Genomic DNA, 17,819 nt, shown 5'->3' with positions numbered 1-17,819 from the left:
CTTTGCTGATGAAGCAGGATCAGAGCCTTCATACTATAAGCAGGACTATAAATAAACTGCAGAGTACCTGAATACACTAACTTAGATGCAAATTGTACATTTCGGGGTTTAAACGTGTTTCTGCTAAAATGACGAGGAGATATAAACACAAGTACAACTGGATTTCTTGGTCAATGCTGCATGACCTTTATTCTGAAGGTAGCGTTCTGAAGTCCCGCAGCTTCCGGCTTGGGTGAACTCTGAAAGTTGTTGGTGACTCTTTCTGGGGTAAATGTCGGCGTGTTTATGCGGAGTCACGGCGCGGCCACTCTTTCCAGCATTACATAAGCTCCGGCCGTCAGTCCGCGCGCCGCCGCAGTCTGCGCCCCGCTGCTCTTCGCGTGCCAAAGCCCGACCGACCGTCCGGCGCCTCAATGGCGGAAACGGAGGAGAGGAGCCCGGAAGGAGTGAAATACTACCGGCTGTCAGAGATCGAAGCGCAAAACTCCTTCAAGTCTACGTGGATAATCATTCACCATAAAGTCTACGATGTGACCAAGTTTCTGGATGAGGTGAGGAGCTGTGCGCGCGCGCTCACGGCTCGTCAGGTGGGGGGCGGAGGTCTCCTGACTGATGGGCGCTTTCCTAACAATAGTCTTTATGGACATTCAGATGCTTTTATTGTGGAATTATCTACTTTTTATCTGAGCAGGTGCGTCTCTGCTCCCTAAGAGGATGTGGGGGCTTGGCCCCCCTTCAGGTTCATGGTTACTCTTATAAAATAAATAAAACATAATTTTTACTCTATTTATCCCACAATGAGGAAATTTCTCTCCGCATTTGACCCATCCCGTGGGCGAGCAGTCAGCTGCAGACTAGCCGCGCTCGGGAGAGAGAGCGGGGATCAAACCGCCAACCCTTTGGTTGTTGGGTGACCTGCTCTAGTGCCTGAGCTAAACTGCCGCTATAGGGAAGTCAGTGAGGATTCAGCCTGCAGATCTTTGTTTAGACAAATGATCGTCTACAGCATTTAGGAAGATAACTGTTTCTTGTTGACAGTCCTTAGACTGCACACATCTTTGTAAACACCAGTTTGATTCAAATTCATTATATGGATAAATGAGGTTTCATTAAAAAAAAGAAAAGGTTCTGACAGCTTATTAGTTTGATAAAGTTTATTCTTAACGTCCAGCAGCTCCACAAGTCGATTGGCAGAAACTCAAGCACCTCTAAGTAATCAGGTATTTGACTCTATCAAGGTGCGCTCACCAGCAGGTTCAGGGTGGAGCCGACTTCTTCTCCTCCACCCTTCTCCGTGACTCCATCTGCAAACATTATGGGTGCTAGGACAGGGGGGGTCAGAGAGATTCAACCCCTCCAGTAGCCCAGTGAGAAATGGAGATGATGCTATTCCAAATATGTCTACACAATGTTGGACTACAAAAAAAACACAACACAAATCTAGCTGCGGAAAATTCCTAGAATTGATCCACACTTGAGCCGTGTCCTTGGGTGGACCTCTTGAGCCTTGTTTCCACTGAGCAGCCCAGTCCGGTCCAGTCTGGTATTTGAAGTGTTTCCGTTATAAAATAGACCCATTAAGTCAGACCGAACCGTGCCATTTTGGTTTGTTGCAGGTCAATAGAACAATGGAGTGGACCAGTTTAGGGTGGGGCTACTGTTGAAACCTGTTGATTGGCTGAACAAAAGAGAGCGGCTGAATTCCTCTTCGCCATCGCAGTCTTCTCTCAAACAGCCTTAAATGCGTTGTATCTATGAAGAAACAAAAGCCAAAATGAATCTGCTGGGTAACCTCTATTGTTGTTAGCTTCATCCCGCACACGCCGTAATAGTCCAACTTTGAGTGGAAACGCTCACCTGAATTGCCCAGACCATTCTAAACGGGACCGGACCGGACCGGACCGCTCAGTAGAAACGAGGCTTTGATTTATAAGCTGAGAACCTTCAACTACATTTTGGACCAAACAAGAGAACTCTGCTCCTCTTCAGAACAAGGGTCTCTGTTTACATGCAGGTGAACTCTGGTGCGGTCCAGTCCAGTGTGAACGCGGACAGACCAAAGACCGGGAGTGATGTATCGTCTTCCACTGTTCTTTGTAACACACAAAACGTTAGCCATGTTGGATTATTCACCAGTCCTGGAACTCCCAACCTTGTTTACGACACATTTAAAAGCACAGTGTTAAACATTACTGTCACTATGCTAACCAAAAATTGTTAGCAACACGTAAAAAACAGTCTGACACCGCTACATGTTAGCGTATTCACTAAAACACTTAAACATTTTTTACAGAGCCCCGTGGATCTCTCAACATCCCTTCAACCTCAGGAAGCACAACCAGAATTACCACAGAGCTCATTTCAGACAATAGCGCCCTCTTTTGGCTGTTTAGTTTTCTCCAGACAGGTTGTGGTCTTTGTTGTTAGTGTGAAGGCGGATGAAGGGAGATCATCTTTCAGCATTTAAAGACAGTGGGAGCTAAAACCTACAACCCAAGCCGATGTTTTCCTGCTGCCGAACGTTTTCCTGCTACCGAACGTTTTCCTGCTGCCGAACGTTTTCCTGCTAGTGAACGTTTTTCTGCTGCCGAACGTTTTCCTGCTGCCGAACGTTTTCCTGCTTTTCCGTTTTCATGATCGGAGCCTTCAGCTGCTTCAACCTGGTGCGTCACTCTGTCAGGAGGAGCTCATCATCCGTTCTGCAGTCAAGGAAACTGTTAATCTGATGGCAGTTGAGGAGCTTTTGCTTCATTGCTAGAATCTTTATTGGTTTGGATTGGAAACAGCAGAAAAGTCTTTCTGATCCACTCTGAGCCTCTGTATCAAGACAGGAAGTGACCATTCACATGTAATTCGGGCGGGGTAACGGTTAGGGTTGAAATACATGTGGGAACTGTGGCGATGTGCATTTTGACGTCACAGATTACGTGTGGCCAGCATGAGTTTCCATCAGTTTCTGTGCAAAGATCATCGACCATCTAGAAAAGAGACGCGCCTTTGCTGTTGAAACAATCTTCTGAACTGATCCAACAAACTACATCAGATACTTTAACCAATGAGATGAAAGTCAAACCAAAGAGCAGATGAGCTGGCACCAGCAAAGTGACATGTCAAGAAAAAAACGCACATTTTAACTCAACATACTTGATTTGGGTCAAATTTACAATTAAAGTGTTTTTTTAAACTTTAGTCACAATTAAAAAACTCCCATCATCCATTTCAATGAACGTGTTTGAGTTTCAGTTGCTGCTTGTTGACTCTTTCTTACACTGAACCTTTTTATTTTTTTATTTTTACAAAAACTTAAAAATTAAACCAAATACTTTAAGATCCCCCTACAACATCCGGTGATGCAACACATCTGGTCAAAAACCTCCTTTTTGGGTTTTTTTTTCACACAAAAACGTTTTTGCTCTTGTCTTGCCGTTAGAAGAAGTTTAGAAGAGTTCAGGAGAAAACAGCTGACTTCACCTCAAACTAAGGAGGGTTTTCATCCACATCCTCTGAGAAACTTCCTCTTAATGTCCACTAAATGAAGACGGGAAGTTCAGTCAGATTACAGCGCAGATTACAGTCCATTTCTGATGGATTATGAAAGCATTCGTGGGTGATCAAACACTCCGTTTGGACTTTAAAACCTGTACAGAGGTGAGGCTGGGGGCGGGGCTTAAGCAGGAAGTTCAGTGTTCAGGGGGAAAGGAAGCGGTCCAGGTGTGCAGGAGGTGAACTCGTTTCAGATGTAACCCTTTATTTCAACAATCTGGTTTTGACTGACCTTCTGCACACATTTCTGATTGTGAGAGATTATGAATCATAACCTGAGTAAATATTTAACCATGTGACCTCACCTATGTTGGTGCAGAAGAAGACCTTGATGAGCTTTTTTTTTTCTCAGTTGCTCAGATGAATAAACCAGATTGTTGTTGAGAACATAGCAGCAGCTCTGCAGAAATATGCAGCTTCTACCTGCTGCAGGTCTTTATGGAAAACCTTTTCTAATTACTACAACTTTATTTGGAAACTTAGTTGTAATGTTTTTCTCCTAAAAATAATTTAGAACATGTGTTGATAAAATACAAATGTTTAGTGTTGAAATGTGTTTACCTTACATTTATGTTTGGGTTTACACAGACTGTTCACTGCCCAACAGTATCTGGGATAGGCTCCAGCAACCTTCCCCAAAAGGGATTAAGGGGTTTTGGAAAAGGATAGTCAGGTTTGGGTTTGTGTTGACGTGTGCTGACATGTGTTTGTGCTTGATGGCAGCATCCTGGAGGGGAGGAGGTCCTGAGGGAGCAGGCGGGGGGCGATGCCACTGAGAGCTTTGAGGACGTCGGACATTCCACCGACGCCAGAGAAATGGCCAGCGGCATGGTGATCGGCGAGCTGCATCCGGTCAGTGCGAGCGCAGAAACGTGCACGTGTGTGACAGGAACAGATGTTAGATCTGCGTGAGTCTAATGATCCATTTCCATCTGTAGGATGATCGGCACAAGATCGCCAAACCTGTGGTGAGTGACGGCTGTCCCAGAGCAAACGGTGCAAGTGCATTGTGGGAGAAGCTGTGCTTAGTACAGTAATTCTGTATGTATCTTATGTGCCCCACGCATTTACATTTTCCCCCTTTTGTTTATGATTTTTATCTGCCATTATATAAGCTCTCCTTGTAAGAAATAGAAAGTCTAACCCCTTTATTAACTCCTTGACATTCATCAGATTTGATATTTGTATCCTTAAAGATGAGATTTAATTCTTTAAGGTTTTTAACGCACAGAAAACACTGATAAAAAAAGGTCAAAAAATCATCTGTGGAACAATTGACTGTAAATAAGAAGTGGACTGAGTTTAGCATCATCCATAGAAAACTGTTCACTTTCAGCTCCAACCAAATGAAGTCAATTCATTTTTTGCGATGCGGAAGCAGCCACGTTGGAGCCAGACGATGTCAGTAAGCAGTGATCTGAGTCGGTCCAAGTCATCGTTTCTATGGCAACGGGGAGAATCTGGCCACCCACTATTACTGAGGCATCTAATTGGTGGATCTTTAAATTCAGAAAACAAATGAGAAAAATAAAGATGATCAAGATCACGCTAAAAAAATATAAATCAGTTTAGCTAATGGTTAGCTTAGCTGGAAACTGATCGCAGTAAAACCTTTACACGATTTCAATTGTAACAGTGATGAATCCCTCAGTTACAGTTATAATCTGTAGAAATACGAAAAAACCTTTCTTGAAAAAAAAACAGGGACTGAAATCTCACGAGTGCCGAGTCTCCATGTTTGGAGACAACCAAAGCCTTTTTAAAGAAAACATTTTCACTGATGTAGTTCTTCTTCACTTTGCCATAATTCTTACAGTTAAGTCCAGAGTTGGATCCTAACCTCTGGAATCAGGCGCCCTCTGGTGGAGATTTGTGTCTCTACTCTAAACATTCTCTGTCAGTCATGAAACTTGAGAGTGAAATCGCTGCAGCGTCTGGTGATGGATCAGCTCATTTGTGTCGATAAAGTTTTACCACTTCCTGTTTTTCAGGAAACACTGGTGACCACGAGCAAGGAGGAGAGCAGGTATACGCACAAGCACGCACGCTTCGGTTCACTAGATAAGAGTTTTTTAACTGGGATAATTGTTTCTTTTGCAGCTGGTGGTCAAACCTGGTGATCCCAACGCTGGTGGCTGCCATCGTCACTCTCGTGTACCGCCTGTACGTCTCAGAGAGCTAGTGACATCAGAGAGATGGCTGTGGCGTTACGGGTGGACGGCGGCTCCTCCCTGTGTGGGAGCAGATGGCCAGCATCAGACCAACACTCTCGCTGTCTGTTTCCGAGCTGTTTCCAGCTACACCCCTCTAAGCCCCGCCCACCTCATCTGTTTAACCCAGTAATCACGCTGAGTGCCTGTGATCAGAGCAGCTCTAGATTTTTAATTCTGTGCTTTTATGTGAAAGGGTATCGCCTCCAGCTGGCGTGCTCAGCCCCTCCACAAACTGTGAGCGCCTTAATCTGACCAAATCTAAGAGTCGCTATTTTCACGAATCCAGCTGCCTCGTTCGGAGGATCTGCCGCTCAAGGATCTGATCAGAATCCGTTTATGAACCGGCCTACAGGGGGCGCTAACTCTTAGGAAGGAAAGGAAAAATGTAATAAAAGAAAACGGCCACATCCGAGATTCTTCTACTGAAATGTAATCCTGATTTGTCGGTGCTCAGCAGGATTCAAATCAACGGTTTTATATGAAGCAGGTTTTCAGCTCCTCCTGGACCTGCAGCATGGACTCTGAAGTGCATTCCAGGGACCAGCTGAGGCGGTCCAGTCCGTCCAGCACAGAACCATTAGCTGAGCGGGTCTCCTCTAAGCGCAGCTGCTTTTTTAAGGAACAATAAAACTTGATTCAGTCGACTCTGCTGCATCTGGTTGTTTTCTTTGGCAGCTTTGTGTCCAGCCAGAAAAGGCTTTTACTTTGAAAGTACCTAGTTCACCACAGGTAAGAGCCTGCTTTTTACGAAAGGAGCCCTGCAGGGGGGGACCATCTATTTTGGTCTCCAAAAAATATGCTGTTGCTCAGGAGTCGGGTCAATAAAAACCTTTTTGAAAAATGTGGTGCATTAAAAAGAGGTGTGCATGTAAGAAAGTGAACAGTAAAGATCTTTAAAATGCTGTGGTAGAGTGTCCCACAGCTTTCAGGCCATACTTGGGATAGTTTCCTTTGAATAAGTAAAAGAAAGTGTGCTAAACACCTCACAGGTACAGAAAGTGGAGGGACACCAGGTTTAGTTTGATTTGATTTATTTTTATTTCAAGCATTACTTTTTGTTGATACAATATGAAAAAAATTCACCTTTGAAAAAAATATTTTAAAAAAAGTTTAAAAAACAAAAAAAAGACACTTTAATATAGTGATCATTGACTAAAGACATGTGAAGCTTGATTTATTTCCTGAGAATGAGTGGGAAGAAGCCAGTTCATATAATCCCCCCCCTACTGAATTGTTTAATTTTATAGTTTCACATAGTTTTCGTAATCTGGTTGAGATCAGACAGATTCTTTTTTTAAGTAACAAAATCAAGTGCCTATCAATGATTGATTGATTTCATGTGATCCAATTGACTGGGTAGGAGAACTGGATAAAGTGAGTGTAACATCATCTACAGAAAATGATTTGCTTACGGTTCCAACAAAATGAAGTCAATTCAGTCGCCATTTTTTTGTAATATGGAAGCTGTCACATTGAAACCAGATGATGTCAGTCAGCAGTGATTGGTCAGAGTCAGTATGAGTCATTTCTATAGCAACCACTGTCCAATTAAGAGTTAGCTTGTCTGAAGTCCACACCCCCATAACAGAAAGCAGGCTCAGGAGAATCTGTCAAACGTTTGATGTAAGACCACCTACTTTTATCGAAGCATCTGATTGGTCGATTTATGACTTGAAAAACTTGCACTCTGGGCAATATATGAAAAAAAATGCAGATTATCAAGAACATGATAACCCTTGTGCTATCCTAGGCACTTTAACATTGGGAGTTGGGTCATCTAGACCCACTAGACAGTGCTCTGAACCTTTTTTCTTCAATGATTTGTGATCTTCACTGGTGTCCATGAATTACATGAAATCTTTCCACCTTTCTTGTCCACCTTTATAGATCAAACCCTCAGGTACAAACTCGGGGCCCCTAAGAGAGATCCACAACACGGTAACGGTGCGGGCAGCCACTCACCCAAACCCCGAAAGTCCAGTAGAGAGAAAGGCACGGACCACTCCCCCCTGCCCCAAAAGGGGATGCAGTGGAGGTCCTGACAAGCGTGGTAAAAAGAAAGAACATAGACAGTACACAGTATATCACTGGACATATTGACACCCCCCCCCGGTATTTCAAATAGGAATTACCTGCTGGCTCAACAAGCCTGAGGTCAGGCATTTTCTACAGGTGAAGTCACACTCACTTTGTCCAGTGATATACGTCTATGGACCAGAACCAGCACCACAGGGACACGGACACCCCCAGGCTCAGATGTGATATGATCCTCGGCTCATGGCCTAGCCGGAGAATTCAGGGATCCCTCTCCCCGCATGGAGAGAGGACCGCTCCTTGGACAGGGTTTATTACTCCCCATGAAAGCTGAACTGTAAATTTGGGAGCATGTTGAAGAGCAAGAGACAGCAGGATGAACATGTCTTCATTCCAAGTGCTATAACATTATCCCCCCTCCTCCACCAAAGACAAGGAGCCATTGGATGAATCTGAGGAGCAAATATTGGGAGAGGGTAGTTCTTTTGGAGTTCACCAATCAAGTGTAGAAGCAGTCTGGCTGTGTGCACTAATTCACACACACCGTTCCGAAGCCGCTCCTCTGCTCAGAGACACGGTGAATAATAGCAGCGTGTCCTAAGAGTTCCTTAAGAAGTCTCCAGCTTGTTCAGAACGCAGCCCATCCTGTAACGGTTAAAGGGCCATTTAGGTAAGTTTCTTAGGATCTCTACTGTAAATCTTTATGTCTGTGAGACCAACTCAGTTTAAAAATCTATAAATATAACCGAACTTTACTAACACAACAATTTTATTTTTGAAGTAAGACAAAGCCCCTCCCCCCATCATGCACACTTTATACAGAGGCGCCGTGGTGAGTATCCTGACCAGATGCATCACGGTGTGGTATGGCGCCTGCATCGCGTCCTGCCGGAAGTCCCTCCAACGCATCGTGAGGACAGCTGAGAGGATCATCGATGCCCCCCTCCCCTCCCTCCAGGACATCTACTGCATCCGTCTCACCCCAAAAGTTGAGGACAGAAAAACAGCTGCAACTTCCAGCTTTTTCTGCCACAATTATCACAGAAATGCATGTGAGATTGTGGAGGGACTGTACATCAATACAGACTATAGAGTTTCTCTTTTTTAAATTTTTTTTATGCTGGTGTGCTGCAGGACTTTTGTCAAGGATAAAGTGTACCTTGGCTCAAAAAAGGTTGACAAACACTGCAGTACAGAAAAGCCAGTCGTTGTTTGTTGGTTGTTTCAGACCACAGAAAAAAAAGACATTGTCGTGTTATTACACTGAGGAAAACAAATGAGGGACCAACTGTTTACTTGTTAGGGTGCTTTATTCGAACATCGCCTAACAAGTCTCCAACATGCGCCTCTGAGTCTAGCCACGCTTCCCACTGCTCCCCACAGGCGTGACGTCATTTCAAGGCGACCCTGTAGTTCAGTAATAGAATTATTGTAAAGCGATGGAATAACACCACAGACACGTAATCTAAGCAAAGTCAAACTGATGCACTAGAGTTATGATACCATACTTGTCAAGTTATTTTTGCCCCACTTGAAGGGGAAAGCATCAAATGGAGGAAATGCCAGCAGGACTCCACTCATGACTCAAGAACTCCATGAATGTGTCTCTTTTCTTTATTTGTATTTGATTTTGGACAGAGACCTTTTCCAGTGTAAATGAGTGGTTGAAGAAACCAAACAAGGTGAAAAACCTGTACAGAAATAATACTTATGAAAATATATTCTGTTTTACAATTAAATTACAAATAACTATACTTTACATTTCAAATAACAAAATATAATATTTCAAATTATCAAGTTTCACACAACAATGAACCGTGATCAATTAATCAAGCAGACAGAAAATACATTTCAAAACAATCCACGTCTAAAGCGCACCGATAACGCGATAGACAGCTGATCTCTAAAGGCACCCCTGAAACAGCTGATCAACCCCCGATCACTTCCGCATCTTACCGGCTGCCTCTCCACTTTTTTAGATGCCTTGGGGTGGATTTTCCTTTCATCTGACGGTTGGCCCGAACGTCTGCTTCCTTCAGCTCGCCTGTCAGATCAGTGATCACCTTTTTTGCGCGACACGTAAATCACTATGCGCTCACAGGCACGCTGACGCGGATTTAATTAATCTCACCTGTTGCGGTTGACCTATTTTTGGAATCTTATTTTTCTTTTCAAATATTATTCTTAAATTTTATAAGTCACTTTTGAAATATTAAATTTCCACCCTGATTTATCCTTTTTCCACCACTTTAATTTACATATACACACTTTTTCTTTTTCCCAGCATTAAGTGAGTTTTGACCTAACACCTCCCACTCGGCATTCTTGTGAATACACTAAGAATGTCGCTGACTGTCAGAGGTCAAAAAATTTCACTAACATTCACAAGATGTGCTTTGTTTGATCTTCAACAGGTAGTAAAACAACTAACCGTCTAACATCCCTGTGCAAAATAGTCGTTTTTTCATTTAGTCCTGACCCACTTTTCTTAGTTTGCTTACCTATTGTTTTCACCTCAGGTGGATGGTAACTTGGAATAACCCGTACATCAACATCCCTGACTATGCCCATACTGTCTGGATAAGTGCGAACTACACGACCCATCCTGAATTGACCTCTCAAAGCATTCTGGTCACTCAACCATACAATGTCCCCTACAGCAACATTTCTCTGTGCAGTATGCCACTTGCTCCGCACGAACAAGTTGGGGCCGGCGAGTTGACTCCATTCTCTCCAGAAATTGTCCACTTCAGTCTGTATGGCTCTGAGTCTCTTGAAGGGATAGCTGGTGAAGTCAAACTGTCCTGGATCTCCCTCTGGAGAGGCTCGGCCTAGTAGAAGGGTGTTTGGCGTGATGTAGAGAATGCAGTCCTCCCGGCTTTGTATTCTCGCGTCGATCGGCCTCTCATTAGCCAGATTTGCTGCCAAATAGAGCGCTGTCTGAAATTCACTATAAGTCAGTGAGGATCCTCTTCCGATGTTCTTCAGTGCCCTCTTCATGATGCGAACAGCAGCTTCAGCAGCTCCATTCCTGTGAGGAGAATCAGCTGGATGGATTTTCCACACCCACTCTGTCCCTTGTTCAGCTGATAGGTCTTCCGAGCTTCCTTTGTCTTGACTGTCGAGGAACTTGTACATCTCTTTCAAGACTGGTTTAGCTCCAATAAAGTTAGTGCCGGGGTCTGACCAGATTTTCCTTGGATGTCCTCTGATTGCAGTGAATCTTTGGTAAGCCATCAGAAATCCTTCAGTTGACAGGTCATTTGCAATTTCTGCATGAATAGCTCTGCTGGCCATACAGCGAAACAGAACTCCCCAAACTTTTTGTGTAACTCTTTTTTTCACATCTTCTCTTACTTGGTAGGGTCCGAAGAGGTCTATGGTTGTGAATTGGAATGGTGCAGCAGGTTCAATTCTCTCTGGTGGTAATGAACTCATTATTTGTTGACAGTTCTTTGATTTTTCTTTTCTGCAGATTAAGCAGTCATCAACAACTCGTTTTATGATTCTTCGACCTTTTATCACCCAAGCTTTGGTTCTTAGTCTTAATAAAGTTGCAGCAATTCCTTCATGATTTTGATTGTGAGCTTCTCGAGCTAGCAAAGTAGATACCCAAGCATCATGAGGTAAGATTGGGACACCAACTTTGTTTTTTCTGAAAACTTGTATCCGACCACCACAAACCAATAATCCAGACTCTTCATCTTTGTAGACTACTAATCTGTCAGTTGTAGTAGCAGGAAGAACCATGTTCTCTTGTGCTGCAAGAAAAATGTCTCTTAGGGCATCTTCTCTTTCTTTTACAGAGATGATTCCAGCCAATGGAACTGCCTCCCACTGTAGTTTTTCCATGGTCTTGTTTTTACCTCCAAATCTTTTTGCTGCTCTCCACATCCATGCAACAGTTTTAATTAGGCGGGTTAAACAGCTGAAACGTTTGACGTCCACAAGTTTTCTGACAGCTGAACCTGCAGATGGTCTTCCTGGTTTTGGTTGATCTTCACATGAATTTTCCTTAACTGTTGGCTTCTTTGCTTGGGCTCTTGTCAGTACAGCAATGAATGACTTTTTGCAATTTATTGACTTTTTCCTTTGCTACCGTTGCCAGTTCTTTGGCTGACTTCACAGGCCACTCCTCTTCTAACAGGCTCAAGAATTTCGGACCATTCTGCCACTCTGAGTTTTCATTAAGATTTTCTGCTTCAGTGCCTCTTGTTAGAATGTCAGCAATGTTTAAGGAACCAGGAATCCAATGCCAGTCTTCCGTTCTTGTGCTGTTCTGGATCTCTCCAATCCTATTTGCGAAGAAGGTTTGGAAACCATAACTTTCCCTTTGTATCGCACTGAGGACTGTTTGGCTGTCAAGGAGATGGTGCCATCTTTTGACTTTAATTAAACAGTGACTTTCGAAGTACACCTTTAGGCGAGAGGCGAAGACAGCTCCACACATTTCAGACTTTATAGCATCTCCTTTATGGTCCATTGGAGTTAATTTTGCTTTGGATTCCACAAGTCGAATTTTAGGTCCTTGCTCCGTTTCCCACCTTAGGTACATTACAGCTCCGTAGGTATGTTCACTCCCATCACAGAATGTAACTGCCACAGGATCGCTGATGAAGAATCCTGGAGTCAGAGCCCTGGGAAACTTGATTTTGGCAAGTTTGACATATTCTTCGAAGAGTGAAATTGCTTCTTCTCGAAGATCATCTGAGAGTGCCATGTCCCATGTCTCATCAACTGGGCACTTCTTGTCTTTTGCCTCTTGAAAGGCTTTACGCACAATTATAGCACATTTCTGCTTGATCGGCGTTCCTAAACCAAGAGGATCATATAATCCTGAGACTTGACTGAGCAGCTCCCTTCTTGTCAGTGGGTTTGGTGTGGATGGTCTGATTTGGTCTTGTGATAGATCTTGTCCAAGTCGCATTTTCATTTTCTTCTTTGAAAAGTTTATTGCGGTCAAAATGTGAAGCTTGTCCTCTATAACATCGTAACCCAGACCCAATGCTTTGCTTCCAGTTTGGCTTATTTGATTTGGTAAAATTATAGGTTTTGTGTTCATCTTCTCCATCTCATGACTTTCTTCTTGCCTCCCACTTTGGCTCTTCCCACCTTGGCCGGAAAAGACCCATGGCTTAAGTTCAAAACCTCCACTGTTAAGGATCTGCTCCACTTTGCTTGTTATGGCTTTCAGTCGTTCAGGGTTGTTGTGGGAGACGAATATATCATCCACGTAAGAATTGCGCTGGATCACATTACGTTCTTCAAACTGAGTGAAAGCAGGCAAGTTGGCAGTTTCTCGCATTGCAAGCTGTGCAATACATCCTGCGGGTTTATCACCCATATTTACTCTGGTGATTGCATATTCTTGCAGTTCTTGTTCTTCGGAGTCTCGCCAAAGGAATCTATGCAGATGCATTTCCTTGTCCTCCAACCAAACAGAATTATACATCTTCCTGATGTCTTCTAAGGCAGCATAGACTCCACACCTAAACCTAAGGAGGACAGCAGGAATCTGGTTGAGGACATCGGGACCCTTCATTAGCAAATCATTCAGACAGACTCCTTTGAACCTTTGACTGCTGTTCCATACGAGTCGTATTGGAGTAGTAGCAGAGTGGGGATTTGGTGCAATGAGATGGCTGATGTACCACACTGGCCCAGTCCAACCACTGATGATGTCATTTGTCAGTTTCATTGCTGCTTTTCGTTCAACCATGTCATGAACTTGAACAGTATAAGCGAGTTTCCACTCTGGATCTTTATTTAGCCGTCTTTCTGTTCTGAAGAACGTGGCCTCTACTGCCCTTCGATTATTTGGCAGAAATGCTGGATCTTCCACCCAAGGATATTTGGCGTGCCAGTGTGGTTCACTGCTATGTCTGTCACCTTCAGTGTAGGTAAGTCCTTCTTTTATTGCTTGAAGTTCTCTTTCTTCCGCGAGCGTCATTTCCTTACCACCTGGTTGACAGTTTCCACAACGGCATCCTCCACACTTAGGAACACATGCAGCGCCAACACTATCCCATTTCCACCATTCAAGGAAGTCACGGAAAGTAGTTGCAGTACTTGAATTTTGCAATCCCTGTTCAGTGCAGACATCTTGCGAAAAATCCTTGAATTTGCTGTGAACCACCTCTTCATATCTTGCAGCAGCTGTTCTCATTGATCTCGTGAAATGTGTTTTTGACATGTGAGCAGAAATGGTTAACCCCTCAAAAAGCTTTGGATGAGTTCCTCCAACTGTTTTCCCAAGAGGTCCATCCCACAACACAAGGTTTCCAACAGATTTTACTTTTTGTGGTGCAATTTGTCCTTCTCTGTGGCTTATGAGTAGTTGTATCTCTTTGGGTCTCTCCAATTCAGCTAGTTGAATATCTGGGAAGAATTTTTGAAGCTGTTCTGCTGTCACATGATTTTGGATATCAGCAATGTTTTCTAGTCCATAGCACACTATTTGATGGGATTTTAGCGTACCTTTTGGAGTCATCACCCTGATTTTCAGGAGGTATCTTTTTGTTTCAACATGAGCTTTCATTCCACCAACCCCATGAACGATGAGTGTTATTTTTTCACTTCTGAGATTTAGCTTACTTGCAGCCTTATGGGTGATGTAGTTCGTATCAGAGGCCAGGTCAATTAATGCGCCGATTTTTTGTCCAGCATTTGCAGTAACTGTCAGTAGCATCATGATCACTGGAAACTCCCTTAGGCCATTTTCTTGCAACAAACTGGGTTCTTTTGTGGAATTAAGTGCTCTGGTTGCAGTATTTGAAAATACATCTCTGCATTGTTCTGCCAGCTCTGGTGACAGTTTACTGAAGAATTCCTCTTGCTCTTGAGTATATTTTTTTTGACTTTGACTTTTCGCTGCATCTTCTTTGCTCCTCTTCTGATTCCGCTCACTTTTCTTGGGCTGAACCTTTGGGCATAGACAAAAATGATGTACAGCCATGTTTTCTGACATGCAATCTTGGTTTTTACACAAGTATGCAGGGTTACAGAAAGAACAGTCCTCATGAACCTCGAGACACCTTCTGCATGCTCCCAACTTTTTAACTGCAGCATTTTTCTCATCCGTCTTCAGACCTCGGAACTGCTTGCAGAAATAAAGTTTTCTTTTGTGGTTCGGATCACCGCAGACCACACATGCTGCTCTGTCTTGTTTAGTGGACCTTGTTCTGGTGTGTTTGATTTCATTTTTTGTTTCTCTTCCGGTTGGTTCATCATCCCAAAGTTGATTTAGCTGTTCGTATATGTTTTCTTGATCTTTGAGGAAGCTTAGGAGACTGTCAAAGCGGTTATCGGGCGTCACCGCGTTCCTCTTGTCAGCTACATACATCAGCCATTCTTTTTTGAGGACCATAGGAAGTTTGCTTTCAATAGATTTTGTGACAAGTGGGTTTTTAATTGCACCTGTATCTCCAAGGTCACTTAAGTCGAGGACTGCTTTCTCCACAGCTTGAATTAAGTCTACAATTTTCCTTGGTTGGTGATTTTTAACAGGTGGCATTTTTTGCAGTTCCTCCACTATTTCAATAGCAATTGCAATTTGGTTGCCAAAACGGTTCTCCAGGACTCGAAGAATTTCTTCAGCTGTGTTGTAAGTTCTAAGACGGAGGTTTCTTGTGACTCTTTCATCGATGCTGTCCAACAATTGAAATTTTTTCACTTCTTTTGAACCAGTTGGCTCGCCTTGCTTTTGAAGAGCTTCCCATTCTTTTCTCCATCTGTAAAAGTCTCGCTGATTTCCACCAAATCTTGGAAGAGTCATTGGTTTCAATTTAACAACAGGTGTTGGAACGTTCGTGGGAAGAATTCCTTTTCCTTCAGAATCCCTGACTTTTATTTTGATGAACTCAGCCTTTCTGGAGGTTAATTTTGGAACCATCAGTTCAAGTGCTATGAGACGATTTTGAAACTCCTCTTGACTACATGACGGGATCCAACGTTTCCACTGGTTGTATCTCTCTTTTGCAGATTTTGTCAAATCTCTCAGATGAGTGAGCATGAAGTCGTACGCCTCCTGGTTGCCATCTGGGCGCATTGCAGCTACGTGTTCACACCCAGTTTCAGCCACTTGTAAAACTGTGGTTAATTCAAGATGCCCATAGTTGTTCCAAATAGTTTCTAGGAGGAGAGCTTTAATTTCTTTCAGGTTTAGCTCACATTCCTTTGCAGTTTTTTCAATGTCAGCTTTCTGCCCTTCTGTTAACACCATTTCCATTTCATCATTTGCACTCATAACTTTCTCAGCCTCCAAAATAAGTTTATTGAAACTTTCTTTGAGTTCCTCTTCAGACATATCCTCATAATTTCTGAGAATGGAGTTGGCTAAACGAGTGAATGATCTTTTTGCTGTGGTTCTCTCAACTTTTAGTTGTTCCACAGACTTCTCAGACTCAGACATGTTGATATTTATTTTTGGTGATGTTCTTAATACTTTAAGTCCTTTCACACAAAATTAATTTACAGCTTCTGGGCAACCTTTTTTTTTTTTTAATTGAATTGTCGGTGTTTCAGTTTTGCTTTTCTCACTGTGTGTTGTTCAACAACGTTGGAGATTTTCACTGATGTGTTTTCAAAATCCAGCTCCTGATTTCACTGTTGGAGTCCACTTTTCCACAGTTAGAAGCCGGTTTTTCACTGTCAAGTTATTTTTGCCCCACTTGAAGGGGAAAGCATCAAATGGAGGAAATGCCAGCAGGACTCCACTCATGACTCAAGAACTCCATGAATGTGTCTCTTTTCTTTATTTGTATTTGATTTTGGACAGAGACCTTTTCCAGTGTAAATGAGTGGTTGAAGAAACCAAACAAGGTGAAAAACCTGTACAGAAATAATACTTATGAAAATATATTCTGTTTTACAATTAAATTACAAATAACTATACTTTACATTTCAAATAACAAAAATATAATATTTCAAATTATCAAGTTTCACACAACAATGAACCGTGATCAATTAATCAAGCAGACAGAAAATACATTTCAAAACAATCCACGTCTAAAGCGCACCGATAACGCGATAGACAGCTGATCTCTAAAGGCACCCCTGAAACAGCTGATCAACCCCCGATCACTTCCGCATCTTACCGGCTGCCTCTCCACTTTTTTAGATGCCTTGGGGTGGATTTTCCTTTCATCTGACGGTTGGCCCGAACGTCTGCTTCCTTCAGCTCGCCTGTCAGATCAGTGATCACCTTTTTTGCGCGACACGTAAATCACTATGCGCTCACAGGCACGCTGACGCGGATTTAATTAATCTCACCTGTTGCGGTTGACCTATTTTTGGAATCTTATTTTTCTTTTCAAATATTATTCTTAAATTTTATAAGTCACTTTTGAAATATTAAATTTCCACCCTGATTTATCCTTTTTCCACCACTTTAATTTACACATACACACTTTTTCTTTTTCCCAGCATTAAGTGAGTTTTGACCTAACAATACTTTTTGGGAGTATAAGTCACTTTTTCTGCAATTTGGCCGAGGGTGAGACTTATAATCAGATGCAACTTAGATGTAATTTTTAAAAATAAATAGCAATAACCACTAAAAGGCACTGTAGGTGTGTATATCAGTATTGGCTACTAACAACAACACAGAAGAAGAACCATTGCCCTGGGCTTGACGCAATTGTTCCAAATTGTCACAGAGAATAAAGAATTCAATAGATTTTGTGATTTGAAGTGATGTAAAGAGTTTAGTTGATTTGTGAGCATGCTCTTTATGCTATGGTTATCTGAACAATTGTTGAGATGTTGGGCTGATATACTAGAATATCAGGGATCTGCAACCTTTAACACTTAAAGAGCCATTCAGTTTTTACTGACAACAACCCAATAAGAGCCACAAAGTCTAGCTTTAAAAATAAGACACAACATTTATGTTATTGAAACTAGTATGATAAATAAAAATGAACTAACGTTATTCGGAATAGAAAAAACATAAAAAGAAAATAGCCTTTTTTTTTAAATAAGACAAGGGTAACTTTTGACAGAAGTTCGCATGATTCCCTTTCAAAATAA

At 42.5% G+C, this 17,819-nt stretch overlaps 1 protein-coding gene across 2 annotated transcripts; it reads left to right on the top strand.

Moving 5' to 3' along the window:
• The first annotated feature begins 208 nt into the window (after positions 1-208).
• On the top strand, positions 209-6,400 carry cyb5a (cytochrome b5 type A (microsomal)). Of its 2 annotated transcripts, none has more exons than XM_004080819.4 (5): positions 209-551; positions 4,267-4,395; positions 4,482-4,511; positions 5,535-5,569; positions 5,644-6,400. In XM_004080819.4, the coding sequence occupies exons 1-5, from the start codon at positions 414-416 to the stop codon at positions 5,723-5,725; spliced, it is 414 nt and encodes a 137-aa protein (XP_004080867.1). In that variant the 5' UTR covers positions 209-413; the 3' UTR covers positions 5,726-6,400. The 2 variants fall into 2 exon arrangements, with proteins under 2 accessions (XP_004080867.1, XP_011486943.1); XM_011488641.4 differs by having other exon boundaries at positions 4,482-4,584.
• Positions 6,401-17,819: the final 11,419 nt, after the last annotated feature.

Source organism: Oryzias latipes, chromosome 20 (genome assembly GCF_053564925.1).
Source record: "Oryzias latipes strain Hd-rR chromosome 20, Olatipes_Hd-rR_3.1".
Lineage (NCBI taxonomy): Eukaryota > Metazoa > Chordata > Actinopteri > Beloniformes > Adrianichthyidae > Oryzias > Oryzias latipes.
The sequence above is the reverse complement of the archived record's forward strand: the minus strand, read 5'-3'. Positions and strand labels throughout refer to the sequence as shown.